Below are 15,508 nucleotides of genomic sequence, written 5' to 3'. Positions count from 1 at the left end.
CTAGTGGGAGTGGTTTAACATCGCGTTGTCTCTGGATTCTTGATAGACACTCCAAAGGTTTGTGTAGTACGTCTTGCAGTTTCCTGTCACTGTGGGCCTCAGAGCACAGTAGTACACAGCAGAGTCAGACAGCTGCAGACTCTGGATCTTCAGAGGAACTGATCTTGAGCTGGAATCCAGGCTGGAATCAAATCTCTCCTTGAACCCGTCTACTGTGGTCCCTGATCCAAAAGTAAAGCGGCTCAGAATAAATGTGGGCTTGTCGTCTGCAGCCTGTCTGTACCAGTAAAGATTTGTATTTGAGCCACTGCTGTTATAGTGACAGTCCAGTGTTACTGTCTCTCCCTCACTAACAGTCACATCTCCTTTGGGTTGGAGCACGTTGTCTTTTTGAGCTCTGCATTCTGTGGGACAACAACAGACGGTGTCAGTGTGAGGAAAAGAATCAACAAGACAAAGTTCAGATTAATAACAAGCAAACAAAGAGTTGTGTCCTACCAAAGCACATAGCAGCCAACAGCAGTGAGATGAGCAGGAAGCTCATAGCTCTTCTGTTCAGTAACTATGAGCTCCAGTGACCAGAGAGGACTTCCTGTGTCTCACTGTGGAACCTGGTTTTAGCTCCAACACTAAGTGGTAGATTTGAAGGCGGGGCTTGTTCAGAGTGACAGGGCTGATGACCAATCCCCTGTTATTACTGCTGCTGACAGGTTCAGACAGTAAAACACGTTTTACATTCAATTCAATTTTATTGTCATTAAAAACAATGTGCAGGCACATGTTAAAAATGAAATGAGGGCTGTGGCTTCACCAAACAGTGCAAGACAGACACAGACAAACACAGCAAACACAGTATAAGATATACACACATGAAGACCCAGCTAAAAATAAGTTTAAAATAAGTTAAAAGTTATAAGATACATCATATTCCTGTTGAGGGGACTTGCCTTTAAAACATTCAATACGTATTATGTTGTTCTTATTTATGTGATTCTTATAAAGTTGAATCCATTTTGGTTCATCTTTGAAAATGAAAGACATTTAATATTCAAATGTTTAAAATTTGAGCTATTTATTATTTGGATTTTGTTTTTGTTTGTGTTTTGTTTTTGTTTTTTTCTCTTTTGCCTTTTATGAAGAACACCTGAAGAATAATTGCGTTGTGTTATGAATAACATAGATAATAAAAATTCAGAAATCTTTGTTTTGGAAAAGTACATTCATCCTGTGTCATTAAAGAGTGTGGGGTGTGATGTGCTAATAAACTGATGGAATCACAGCAAAGTTGATGGAGTATTTGGAAAGAAATAAAGGTTTGTTTTTCCTCATCATTTTAATTGTAGATGTCTGAAACCTAAAATCATCTTCAGACTGTTGATCTGTTTTCATAATTTGAAGAACTTTTAGCATCTCAGTGTATCTCTGAGGATTCAGCTGTGATTCCACTCAGCTCTACATGACTCTTCATCACTATGAAGAACCTGAATGGACTAAATGACAACAAGTAAACAAAGATATGAGTCCTGAAACCAGACTCCAGCCAACATGAAAACTAAAGTTAAAGGCTTGAAGTCAGTCATTCATGTGGTGTAACTAATGTCATAGGAAGGTGGAGGTCCAACCGTCTCTATCAAGTTAATGAGAAACATTGATCTTGAACATTGTCAAATAGTATCCTGATGGTGTCCTGAAGATGCATCAAAGCCATGACCACATCTCATCCACAGTTATAGTAACAAAATACATAGAGAAGGGAAAGAAAACACTAATCCAGTTCCACTGAATGAACAACAAGTTATATTTAGTTAAACTTAAATATAAATACGGCTGTATCATAACAAAGTCCAAAAGCAGTAGTCCAGTTATGAACTCTGATACATTATTTTCATTATGTGGGTATGAAAACTCTCCTTGATTGTTCTGCTGTTAAATGACAGAAGCAGCTGAAGTGTGTAAATGTTCTGTCAGACACTGTCAGGTTTGTGTACAGTGACTCTGGGTTTCCTGTCACTGTGGGCCTCACAGCACAGTAGTACACAGCAGAGTCTGTCACTGCAGCAGAGGACATCTCCAGATGAAACGCTTTTCTTTCTCTCTCATGCTTAAGAGTCAACCCTGGTACTTTCTCTGAATAGTCCGTGATGAGAAGCTGTGGAGGTGAGCTGGAGTACTGTCGATACCAGAAAAGGTTCGGTGAAGAGACGGAGTAGTTGCAGGAGAGAGTGACCCTGTCTCCTTCCAAAGCCAGAATTCTATCATGAAATGGTGTAACTGAATCCTCAGAGAGCCCTAGACAGACACATGGATTTTTACAAACACAATAGTTCATGGAAATACCTTATGGATAATATTAGGATATATGTTCTTCCATTTCACATTTATCAGTATGAAAGGTAGATATCATCAGCCAGATTAAATGGAGTAACATCATGACTGAAGTGTATTGAATCACCAAGTGAAAATAACTCAGCAGCTCTTCAGTTCCAACATGAAGTCTTGGACATTCAGTTCTCTAACTCCTCCCCTTGTCTTGGTCTGTGTAGTGTTATAGTGGTGGAGGTTTAGAAATTAATGTCGTGATGGACCCTTCACCTCTTTGTTCTCATTACTAAAAAAATAAATAAAAAAAATAAATAAGGTGATTTTTACATTTTAAGAAATGATAAATGTGTTGATCTAAACAGGACGACATAGAATAAGATAAGTCATTATAATTATTAAATGGTTTCTGAACATGACCCAAAGTCAATAAGTCTCACCAACCATGACAGAGACAAAAACTGTGGAAAGAAAGGTCCTCCTTGTCAAGTGCCCCTATTTAAACCATCAGTAATATTTTCCTAAGATATAACAAAGGAGGGACAGAATTAGCAAGACATAATCCATGTCAAGTTATGCGTGAAAGTATTTTAAACTACAAAACAAAATAAAGAACCACATGACACAAAGCGGAGAATGTAAAATTTCTTTATCACACAACTTGGATTGAAATATTCTGCTTATACAATGAACAATTGGCAAGATATTAGAAGAACAACATTTAATTTTTTGTAATGAATGTTTTGAACTCAGCAGTAAAATATTATGAACAAAAAGTTAGCCGTTAAGCTAAAATGTTGAATGTTAATTGGGCTCAATACTAAATCAAGATGTTTAACACCGACATTTTGTCCTGCGTTTGAATTTATAACAATATTTAACCTTGAGCTGAACTATGTGTGCATTAACAGGTTTTGACGCAAACCTTCCATCAACCAGAAACAAGGATCCTCCATGGCCATGCTATGATTAGAGATACTAACTACTAGATACGATACTAACTACTGTTTTTAGTGACCTTGTTTGATCTGCTGATTGATCAGCTATTAAAGGTCAGAAGCAGCTGAAGTGTGTAAATGTTCTGTCAGACACTGTCAGGTTTGTGTACAGTGACTCTGGGTTTCCTGTCACTGTGGGCCTCACAGCACAGTAGTACACAGCAGAGTCTGTCACTGCAGCAGAGGACATCTCCACATCCATTTGAGTCTCATTCACTTTAACAGACAGTCTGGAGTTTGTATCTGCTCTGTTTATTATTGAACCTGATTTATAGGAGGATATTAGAAACTGTGGTGGTTCTCCTGCGTCCTGGCGATACCAAAATAAGTAGTTTGCTGAGGAGTATTTACAGGAGAGAGTAACTTTGGCACCTTCTAGACCATGTACTCTGTCTTGGAGGGACTGGATGGTTTGCTGATAACTGGAACCTGCAGATGGGAAGAAATGATTAAAAAGTCAATAATCATGTCATATATTGAATCTATCTCATTATTATTTTCTGTTAAAAAGGGATTCATAGTTTAACAAATACTGAGCTGCCAAAGTGTTTCTTACCAGTAAAGCCAGTGAATAAAACAAGTGGTAGGAGGAACTGCATGGCTGATGTCAGACGTCAAACAGAAACTGTGGCACAGCAACAATCACCTAGTTAAAGATGTGCTGGTTTCAGAGATCTGATCTGTTTCCCTGTCTGTCAAACTCCACTTCCTGCTGAAGAGGAAACAATGACTGGATCAACTCTGACAGCTTATTACAAGTCACTGTCCAGATAGGTTTAGCAAGAATATTCAAATAAAACAATCAATTAATCATGGTTTAAGGATAATCTCACCTTAAAGGAATGTTGATAGAATAGAGTTATTATTATTAAATATTTTATATTACCTTCAGGTTGTCTTCCTTCTCCTGTCATCATGTAGTTTATCTTTTGTGGTTGGGTTTATATGTGAGACAGTATGGGATGTATTGTTGTGTTTCTTCTAAAACTAGAATACTACACATGAATATGTTGATGCCTGCTCAGTCATCCAGGTGTAGAATCCCAGAAAAGTTGAATCAGTTCATCTGGACACAAGGTTTCATGGGAGAAACGTGTCATCGTTCATCTAGGAGACTGTCAGTCTCTTTGTCTCAGAGGCTGACGAAGTCACTTTGATGACGTCATGACTGAAGAAACCAACCGGCTGATGTCCAAAGTGGATGCAGTTGCATATCTACACTGAATCACACGTTTTTTCACTATCAGATGAAACAGAAGACCTGCTGACTTACTCTCCTCCCTCTCCTCCCCCAACATCTCCCCCATCATGCTGAAAATGTTCACCCTCCAGTGTTATCAGCCACTCTTCTTTTCCTTTTTTCTTTTGTTTTGGGGGTGGGGGGGTACATTATGAATGGGGGCATTTGCTGGGCCAAGTGTAAAATCAACCTGTTGAACATGTGCTGACCCAATGTGTACTTAAAATACCTGATGCTCACTCTCAGCAGAGCCATAAGGTTTGTCTGCACTGTGTACTTCAGATTCACATTCAGACAACTTTATTTCTCCCAGAAGGACAATTCAGTTCCACAATCTACCCAGACCATACACAAGCTCACACACAAGCAGCAAGCAGCAGTATGTCAGAGACAAGAGACAGAACAGTACATGGGCAAGAGATGCACACTGGCGCCATCGTGTGGCCATCCAAGCAGACTCACACGAGGACCAGGCGAAAGATAAATATGCACAGTCAAGTCAAGTCAATTTGGTTTGTATAGCCCAATATCACAAATTACAAATTAAAAGAATAAATAAATTAAGAAATAAACAAACAAACAAACAAATAAATAAAGCATCCTAAGATACACTGCACGTTACATTCCAGCACCACATTCAGTGAACGTACAGGCCCACAAGCCATGTGAAGAACAGACAAGGTAGAAACCAACTGTTGTGGTTTAAAACCAAATAAAGCCTTCATTTAAAATGACTACTCTCAGGGCATCCGGGTAGCGTAGCGGACAATTCCGTTGCTTAGCAACACGGGGATCGCCGGTTCGAGTCCCCGTGTTACCTCCGGCTTGCTCCCTACAGACACAATTGGCTGTGTCTGCGAGTGGGAAGCTGGAGGTGGGTATGTGTCCTGGTCGCTGCACTAGCGCCTCCTCTGGTCGATCGGGGCGCCTGGTCGGGGGGGGGATTAGCGTGATCCTCCCACGCACTAACTCCCCCTGGTGGAACTCCTCACTGTCAAGTGAACAGAAGTGATGACTCTCATCACAGTGGTGAACGGTTTATAGTGACGACCAGGGAACACCATGTTTTGTATGCATGTTCAAAAGTAAGACAGGGAGCTAAAATAATGAGTCTTGAAAGAATAGCTGTTAAATAAGCAGGACTAAACACCACCACTCACCTGTCACCATACACACTGCTACTTGTCCCATGGATTAGTCAAGCAGTCTCGCTTCCATCAAGTAACCACCAAGCTCTGACTTCCATCAAGTTATTTTTCTTCTAAGACTAGAATACAATGCAGAATTTGTTAAACGAATCTACAGAAGACATTCATACTTTTCTTTATCAAGACAGTTTAACGTTTCAATGCAGAATCAAATGTTTTTGAATGTTGTATTGACACATTGGACAAATCAGCAGTTGTAGGAAGCTGGCTTGTCAAACCGTCCAAGGTGTTTTTCTTCAACAAGAACCAATGACTTTAAAATGTGAATACTGCCCTCTAGTGGATCTGGTTTATCGTTGTGTTGTCTCTGGATTCTTGATAGACACCCCTAAGGTTTTGGTAGAACGTCTTGCAGTTTCCTGTCACTGTGGGCCTCAGAGCACAGTAGTACACTGCAGAGTCAGACAGCTGCAGACTCTGGATCTTCAGAGGAACTGATCTTGAGCTGGAATCCAGGCTGGAATCAAATCTCTCCTTGAACCCGTCCGCTGTGTTCCCTGATCCATAAGAATAGGGTCTCAGAATGAATGTGGGCTTGTCGTCTGCAGCCTGTCTGTACCAGTAAAGATATGCTCTTGTGTCACTGGTGTTATAGTGACAGTCCAGTGTTACTGTCTCTCCCTCACTAACAGTCACACCTCCTTTGGGTTGGAGCACGTTGTCTTTTTGAGCTCTGCATTCTGTGGGACAACAACAGACGGTGTCAGTGTGAGGAAAAGAATCAACAAGACAAAGTTCAGATTAATAACAAGCAAACCAAGAGTTGTGTCCTACCAAAGCACATAGCAGCCAACAGCAGTGAGATGAGCAGGAAGCTCGTAGCTCTTCTGTTCAGTAACTATGAGCTCCAGTGACCAGAGAGGACTTCCTGTGTCTCACTGTGGAACCTTGTTTTAGCTCCAACACGAAGTGGTAGATTCGAAGGAGGGGCTTGTTCAGAGTGACAGGGCTGATGACCAATCCCCTGTTATTACTGCTGCTGACAGGTTCAGACAGTACAACACATTTTACATCATATTCCTGTTGAGGGGAATTGTCTTTAAAACAATGAACAAGTGTTATGTTATTATTATTTGTATGATTCTATTTTGGTGAATCTGCAAATAATTCACACATTTAATATTGAAGATTTTTATTATTTGGACTTGTTTTGTTGTTGTTAGTTTGTCTTTTAATGAGAAAACCTAAAGAATAATTGCATTGTGTTATGAATAATATTGACAATAAAAATGCAGAAATCGTTATTTTGGAAAGTGCATTCATCCTGTTTCATTAAAGAGTGTGGGGTGTGATGTGCTAATGAACTGATGGAATCATAGCAAAGCTGATGGAGTATTTGGAAATAAATAAATGTTTGTTTTACTCTCATCATTTCAATTGTAGACGTCTGAAACTTCATAATTTGAAGAACTTTTAGCATCTCAGTGTATCTCTGAGGATTCAGCTGTGATTCCACTCAGCTCTACCTGACTCTTCATCACTATGAAGAACCTGAATTGACTAAATGGCAACAAGTAAACAAAGACATGAGTCCTGAAACCAGACTCCAGCCACCATGAAAACTAAAGTTAAAGGCTTGAAGTCAGTCATTCATGTGGTGTAACTAATGTCATAGGAAGGTGGAGGTCCAACCGTCTCTATCAAGTTAATGAGAAACATTTATCATGAACATTGTCAAATAATATCCTGATGGTGTCCTGAAGATGCATCAAAGCCATGACCCCATCTCATCCACAGTTATAGTAACAAAATACATGGAGGAGGTATAGAAAACACTAATTCAGTTCCACTGAATGAACAAGAAGTTATAGTTAGATAAACTTAAATATAAAGATGGTTGTATTTGCACAAAGTGCAAAAACATTAGTCCAGTTATGAACTCTGATACATTATTTCCATTATGTGGGTATGAAAACTCTACTTGATTGTTCTGCTGTTAAATGACAGAAGCAGCTGAAGTTTGTAAATGTTCTGTCAGACACTGTCAGGTTTTTGTACAGTGACTCTGGGTTTCCTGTCACTGTGGGCCTCACAGCACAGTAGTACACAGCAGAGTCTGTCACTGCAGCAGAGGACATCTCCAGATGAAACGCTTTTCTTTCTCTCTCATGCTTAAGAGTCAACCCTGGTTCTTTCTCTGAATAGTCCGTGATGAGAAGCTGTGGAGGTGAGCTGGAGTACTGTCGATACCAGTAGAGGCTCGGTGAAGAGACAGAGTAGTTGCAGGAGAGAGTGACCCTGTCTCCTTCCAAAGCCAGAATTCTATCATGAAATGGTGTAACTGAATCCTCAGAGAACCCTAGATAGACACATGGATTTTTACAAACACAATAGTTGATGGAAATACCTTATGGATAATATTAAGATGTATGTTCTTCCACTTCATATTTACCAGTATGAAAGGTAGATATCATCAGCCAGATTAAATGGAGTAACATCATGACTGAAGTGTATTGAATCACCAAGTGAAAATAACTCAGCAGCTCTTCAGTTGCAACATGAAGTCTTTGACATTCAGTTCTCTAACTCCTCCCCTTGTCTTGGTCTTTGTAGTGTTATAGTGGTGGAGGTTTAGAAATTAATGTCATGATGGACCCTTCACCTCTTTGTTCTCTTTGCTAATATATATATATATATATATATATATAAGGGAATTCTTACATTATAAGAAATGATAAATTTGTTGATCTAAACAGGACGACATAGAATAAGATTAGTCATTATAATTATTAAATGGTTTCTGAACATGACCCAAAGTCAATAAGTCTCACCAACCATGACAGAGACAAAAACTGTGGAAAGAAAGGTCCTCCTTATCTCTATTTAAACAGACAATGGCCATCAGTAATATTTTCCTAAGATATAACAAAGGGGGACAGAATTAGCACAGTGGCGCCCCCAAGGGGTGGCCAGGGGTGGCCACGGCCCCCTGATACTATCCCTGGCCCCCCTGCTGCCCCCCCCTCCCCCAGCCACGAGTCGCATATGCAGAATATGCTTCTGATTAACCATAATATCCTTCTATCTGATATTTTACATTAGGTGCCGTTCATTTAAATCAATAATGTATATTTTTCATAATAATTCATGTCAAAGAAAGTAACAAATGCATAGCCAGGCAGCCAGTCGCTTCTGATCGTCCGTCACTGCATCACACATACACAATCTAACAATGAATCATCTAACACTTTACAATATATACAGATACATAACACATTAAATCAGAACTGTTGTGGAACTCAAAATGTTAACTGTACCAGTGTTAGTCTTTGCACATCAGCTATGTAGTAACATTAACTGTAAAAAAATAAGAAACCAAAGTATTTCAGTAGGCGATTCCTTAACTCTCATGTTGGCAGTTTTCAATTAGCCTATACAGTATACTACAACAGCATAATAGAATTCCTGAAATTCAGTCATGGCTGTTGGTTTTGGTGTGCCACCCCAAGATTTTCAGTGGCCCCATTTGGCCACCCCTATGAACATTCTCTGGGGGCGTGACTGAATTAGCAAGAGATAATCCACGTCAAGTTATGCGTGAAAGTATTTTAAACTACAATACAAAATAAAGAACCACATGACACAAAGTGGAGAATGTAAAAATTCTTTATCACACAACTTCGGTTGAATTATTCTGCTTATAGAATGATCACTTGGCAAGATATTAGAAGAAAAACATTTAATTTTTTGTAACTAATGTTTTGAAGTGAGCAGTAAAATATTATGAACAAAAAGTTAGCCATTAAGCTAAAATGTTGAATGTTAATTGGACTCAATACTAATTCAACATGTTGTGCAGCAACTTCTTGTCCTGCGTGTGAATTTATAACAATATTTAACCTTGAGCTGAACTATGTGTGCATTAAAAGGTTTTGACGCAAACCTTCCATCAACCAGAAACAAGGATCCTCCATGGTAATGCTATGATTAGAGATACTAAATATCTCACCTTGTTTCTAATGAGCTGATATTAAAACTCTACTTGATTGATCAGCTGTTAAATGACAGAAGCAGCTGAAGTGTGTAAATGTTCTGTCAGACACTGTCAGGTTTGTGTACAGTGACTCTGGGTTTCCTGTCACTGTGGGCCTCACAGCACAGTAGTACACAGCAGAGTCTGTCACTGCAGCAGAGGACATCGCCACATCCATTAGAGTCTCATTCACTTCAACAGACAGTCTGGAGTTTGAAGCTGCTCTTTTTATTGCTGAACCTGATTTAGTGGAGGATATTAGAAACTGTGGTGGTTCTCCTGAGTCCTGGCGATACCAATATAAGTATTCTGCTGAGGAGTATTTACAGGAGAGAGTAACTTTGGAACCTTCTAGACCATGTACTCTGTCTTGGAGGGACTGGATGGTTTGCTGATAACTGGAACCTGCAGATGGGAAGAAATGATTAAAAAGTCAATAATCATGTCATATATTGAATCTATCTCATTATTATTTCTGTTAAAAAGGGATTCATAGTTTAACAAATACTGAGCTGCCAAAGTGTTTCTTACCAGTAAAGCCAGTGAATAAAACAAGTGGTAGGAGGAACTGCATGGCTGATGTCAGACGTCAAACAGAAACTGTGGCACAGCAACAATCACCTAGTTAAAGATGTGCTGGTTTCAGAGATCTGATCTGTTTCCCTGTCTGTCAAACTCCACTTCCTGCTGAAGAGGAAACAATGACTGGATCAACTGTGACAGGTTATTACAAGTCACTCTTCAGATAGGTTTAGCAAGGATATTCAAATAAAACAATCAATTAATCATGGTTTAAGGATAATCGAATCTTTAAGGAAATTTGATAGAATAGAGTTATTATTATTAAATATTTTATATTACCTTCAGGTTGTCTTTCTTCTCCTGTCATCATGTAGTTTATCTTTGTGGTTGGGTTTATATGTGAGACAGTATGGGATTTATTGTTGTGTTTCTTCTAAAACTAGAATACTACACATGAATATGTTGATGCCTGCTCAATCATCCAGCTGTAGAATCCCAGAAAAGTTGAATCAGTTCATCTGGACACAAGGTTTCATGGGAGAAACGTGTCATCATTCATCTAGGAGACTGTCAGTCTCTTTGTCTCAGAGGCTGACGAAGTCACTTTGATGACGTCATGACTGAAGAAACCAGCCGGCTGATGTCCAAAGTGGATGCAGTTGCATATCTACACTAAATCACACGTTTTTTCACTATCAGATGAAACAGCAGATCTGCTGACTTACTCTCCTCCCTCTCCTCCCCCAACACCCCCATCCAACACTTCTCTGACTGTTTCTGATGAACGTGACGTCCCCAAAGCTCCTGGCAGTTTTATTTTACTTGAAACTCTGATATCTGATTTTATTCCTGATGAATGAGGTCATCACTTAGTTGTCATACACGATTGCTCTCATATTCAGCAGGAAGTGTAAAAGTATGGGGACCGATGGATGTTAGAACTGGGGGGGACATGTCTCACGGCTTTTTATTCTCCTTCACTCTCAGATGAAACAGAAGACCTGCTGACTTACTCTCCTCCCTCTCCTCCCCCAACATCTCCCCCATCATGCTGAAAATGTTCACCCTCCAGTGTTATCAGCCACTCTTCTTTTTCTTTTTTCTTTTGTTTTGGGGGTGGGGGGTACATTATGAATGGGGGCATTTGCTGGGCCAAGTGTAAAATCAACCTGTTGAACATGTGCTGACCCAATGTGTACTTAAAATACCTGATGCTCACTCTCAGCAGAGCCATAAGGTTTGTCTGCACTGTGTACTTCAGATTCACATTCAGACAACTTTATTCCCCCAGAAGGACAATTCAGTTCCACAATCTACCCAGACCATACACAAGCTCACACACAAGCAGCAAGCAGCAGTATGTCAGAGACAAGAGACAGAACAGTACATGGGCAAGAGATGCACACTGGCGCCATCGTGTGGCCATCCAAGCAGACTCACACGAGGACCAGGCGAAAGATAAAAATGCACAGTCAAGTCAAGTCAATTTGGTTTGTATAGCCCAATATCACAAATTACAAATTAAAAGAATAAATAAATGAAGAAATAAACAAATAAACAAATAAATAATCATCATCAGCCAGATTAAATGGAGTAACATCATGACTGAAGTGTATTGAATCACCAAGTGAAAATAACTCAGCAGCTCTTCAGTTGCAACATGAAGTCTTTGACATTCAGTTCTCTAACTCCTCCCCTTGTCTTGGTCTTTGTAGTGTTATAGTGGTGGAGGTTTAGAAATTAATGTCATGATGGACCCTTCACCTCTTTGTTCTCTTTGCTAATATATATATATATATATATATATATGCTCACTCTCAGCAGAGCCATAAGGTTTGTCTGCACTGTGTACTTCAGATTCACATTCAGACAACTTTATTCCCCCAGAAGGACAATTCAGTTCCACAATCTACCCAGACCATACACAAGCTCACACACAAGCAGCAAGCAGCAGTATGTCAGAGACAAGAGACAGAACAGTACATGGGCAAGAGATGCACACTGGCGCCATCGTGTGGCCATCCAAGCAGACTCACACGAGGACCAGGGTTAGGGTTAGATAAAAGTAAAGATAAAAATGCACAGTCAAGTCAAGTCAATTTGGTTTGTATAGCCCAATATCACAAATTACAAATTAAAAGAAGAAATAAATGAGGAAACAAACAAACAAATAAATAAATAAAGCATCCTAAGATACATTGCACGTTACATTCCAGCACCACATTCAGTGAAGGCCCACAAGCCATGTGAAGAACAGACAAGGTAGAAACCAACTATTGTGGTTTAAAACAAAACAAAGCCTTCATTTAAAATGACTACTCTCAGGGCGTCCGGGTAGCGTAGCGGACTATTCCGTTGCTTAGCAACACGGGGATCGCCGGTTCGAGTCCCCGTGTTACCTCCGGCTTGGTCCCTACAGACACAATGGGCCGTGTCTGCGAGTGGGAAGCCGGATGTGGGTATGTGTCCTGGTCGCTGCACTAGCGCCTCCTCTGGTCGATCGGGGCGCCTGGTCGGGGGGGGGGGATTAGCGTGATCCTCCCACGCACTAACTCCCCCTGGTGGAACTCCTCACTGTCAAGTGAACAGAAGTGATGACTCTCATCACAGTGGTGAACGATTTATAGTGACGACCAGGGAACACCATGTTTTGTATGCGGGTTCAAAAGTAAGACAGGGAGCTAAAATAATGAGTCTTGAAAGAATAGCTGTTAAATAAGCAGGACTAAACACCACCACTCACCTGTCACCATACACACTGCTACTTGTCCCATGGATTAGTCAAGCAGTCTCGCTTCCATCAAGGAACCACCAAGCTCTGACTTCCATCAAGTTATTTTTCTTCTAAGACTAGAATACAATGCAGAATTTGTTAAACGAATCTACAGAAGACATTCATACTTTTCTTTATCAAGACAGTTTAACGTTTCAATGCAGAATAAACTGTTTTTGAATGTTGTATTGACACATTGGACAAATCAGCAGTTGTAGGAAGCTGGCTTGTCAAACTGTCCAAGGTGTTTTTCTTCAGCAAGGAACCAAAGTCTTTAAAATGTGAATACTGCCCTCTAGTGGATCTGGATTATCATTGCGCTGTCTCTGGATTCTTGATAGACTCTCTAAAGGTTTTTGTAGTACGTCTTGCAGTTTCCTGTCACTGTGGGCCTCAGAGCACAGTAGTACACAGCAGAGTCAGACAGCTGCAGACTCTGGATCTTCAGAGGAACTGATCTTGAGCTGGAATCCAGGCTGGAATCCAATCTCTCCTTGAACCCGTCCGCTGTGTTCCCTGATCCAAACCTAGAGCGGCTCAGAATGAATGTGGGCTTGTCGTCTGCAGCCTGTCTGTACCAGTAAAGATATGCACCTGTGTCACTGGTGTTATAGTGACAGTCCAGTGTTACTGTCTCTCCCTCACTAACAGTCACACCTCCTTTGGGTTGGAGCACGTTGTCTTTTTGAGCTCTGCATTCTGTGGGACAACAACAGACGGTGTCAGTGTGAGGAAAAGAATCAACAAGACAAAGTTCAGATTAATAACAAGCAAACCAAGAGTTGTGTCCTACCAAAGCACATAGCAGCCAACAGCAGTGAGATGAGCAGGAAGCTCGTAGCTCTTCTGTTCAGTAACTATGAGCTCCAGTGACCAGAGAGGACTTCCTGTGTCTCACTGTGGAACCTTGTTTTAGCTCCAACACTAAGTGGTAGATTTGAAGGAGGGGCTTGTTCAGAGTGACAGGGCTGATGACCAATCCCCTGTTATTACTGCTGCTGACAGGTTCAGACAGTACAACACATTTTACATCATATTCCTGTTGAGAGGAATTGTCTTTAAAACAATGAACAAGTGTTATGTTATTATTATTTGTGTGATTCTATTTTGGTGAATCTGCAAATAATTCACACATTTAATGTTGGAGATTTTTATTATTTGGACTTTTTTTGTTGTTGTTAGTTTGTCTGTTATGGAGAAAACCTAAAGAATAATTGCATTGTGTTATGAATAACATTGACAATAAAAATGCAGAAATCGTTATTTTGGAAAAGTGCATTCATCCTGTTTCATTAAACAGTAATGCTGTGATGTGCTAATAAACTGATTGAATCATAGCAAAGCTGATGGAGTATTTGGAAAGAAATAAATATTTGTTTTACTCTCATCATTTCAATGGTAGACGTCTGAAACTTCATAATTTGAAGAACTTTTAGCATCTCAGTGTATCTCTGAGGATTCAGCTGTGATTCCACTCAGCTCTACATGACTCTTCATCACTATGAAGAACCTGAATGGACTAAATGACAACAAGTAAACAAAGATATGAGTCCTGAAACCAGACTCCAGCCAACATGAAAACTAAAGTTAAAGGCTTGAAGTCAGTCATGCATGTGATGAAACTAATGTCATAGGAAGGTGGAGGTCCAACCGTCTCTATCAAGTTAATGAGAAACATTGATCATGAACATTGTCAAATGGTATCCTGATGGTGTCCTGAAGATGCATCAAAGCCATGACCACATCTCATCCACAGTTATAGTAACAAAATACATAGCGGAGGGAAAGAAAACACTAATCCAGTTCCATAACATTAAATTATATTTAATTCAACTTAAAAATCAAGACGGCTACATTTTAACAAAGTGCAAAACATTAGTCCAGTTATGAACTCTGATACATTATTTTCATTATGTGGGTAGGAAAACTCTACTGGATTGTTCTGCTGTTAAATGACAGAAGCAGCTGAAGTGTGTAAATGTTCTGTCAGACACTGTCAGGTTTTTGTACAGTGACTCTGGGTTTCCTGTCACTGTGGGCCTCACTGCACAGTAGTACACAGCAGAGTCTGTCACTGCAGCAGAGGACATCTCTAGATGAAACGCTTTTCTTTCTCTCTCATGCTTAAGAGTCAACCCTGGTACTTTCTCTGAATATTCCATGATGAGAAGCTGTGGAGGTGAGCTGGAGTACTGTCGATACCAGTAGAGGTTCTCTGTAGAGACAGAGTAGTTGCAGGAGAGAGTGACCCTGTCTCCTTCCAAAGCCAGAATTCTATCATGAAATGGTGTAACTGAATCCTCAGAGAACCCTAGATAGACACATGGATTTTTACAAACACAATAGTTGATAGAAATACCTTATGGATAATATTAAGATGTATGTTCTTCCACTTCACATTTACCAGTATGAAAGGTAGATATCATCAGCCAGATTAAATGGAGTAACATCATGACTGAAGTGTATTGAATCACC

General features: G+C 40.0%; 3 gene segments (V, D, J or C); all 3 read right to left on the bottom strand.

The window, feature by feature from the left end:
• On the bottom strand, positions 1 to 517 carry LOC130124515 (T cell receptor alpha variable 18-like; the record flags this gene model as incomplete). The annotated part of the segment is given in 2 exon segments: positions 1 to 404; positions 499 to 517. Coding segments are annotated over 2 exon segments (423 nt in total), but the record flags the coding sequence as incomplete, so codon positions are not given.
• Positions 518 to 3,692: 3,175 nt separating this feature from the next.
• On the bottom strand, positions 3,693 to 6,558 carry LOC130124514 (T cell receptor alpha variable 14/delta variable 4-like; the record flags this gene model as incomplete). The annotated part of the segment is given in 3 exon segments: positions 3,693 to 3,746; positions 6,090 to 6,445; positions 6,540 to 6,558. Coding segments are annotated over 3 exon segments (429 nt in total), but the record flags the coding sequence as incomplete, so codon positions are not given.
• A 3,531-nt stretch (positions 6,559 to 10,089) lies between these two features.
• On the bottom strand, positions 10,090 to 13,845 carry LOC130124513 (T cell receptor alpha variable 19-like; the record flags this gene model as incomplete). The annotated part of the segment is given in 3 exon segments: positions 10,090 to 10,143; positions 13,428 to 13,732; positions 13,827 to 13,845. Coding segments are annotated over 3 exon segments (378 nt in total), but the record flags the coding sequence as incomplete, so codon positions are not given.
• Between the last annotated feature and the right edge of the window lie 1,663 nt (positions 13,846 to 15,508).

The sequence above is a fragment of the Lampris incognitus genome, chromosome 14 (assembly GCF_029633865.1).
Source record: "Lampris incognitus isolate fLamInc1 chromosome 14, fLamInc1.hap2, whole genome shotgun sequence".
In the NCBI taxonomy this organism is placed as follows: Eukaryota; Metazoa; Chordata; class Actinopteri; order Lampriformes; family Lampridae; genus Lampris; species Lampris incognitus.
This window is presented reverse-complemented; position numbering and strand designations above follow the sequence as displayed.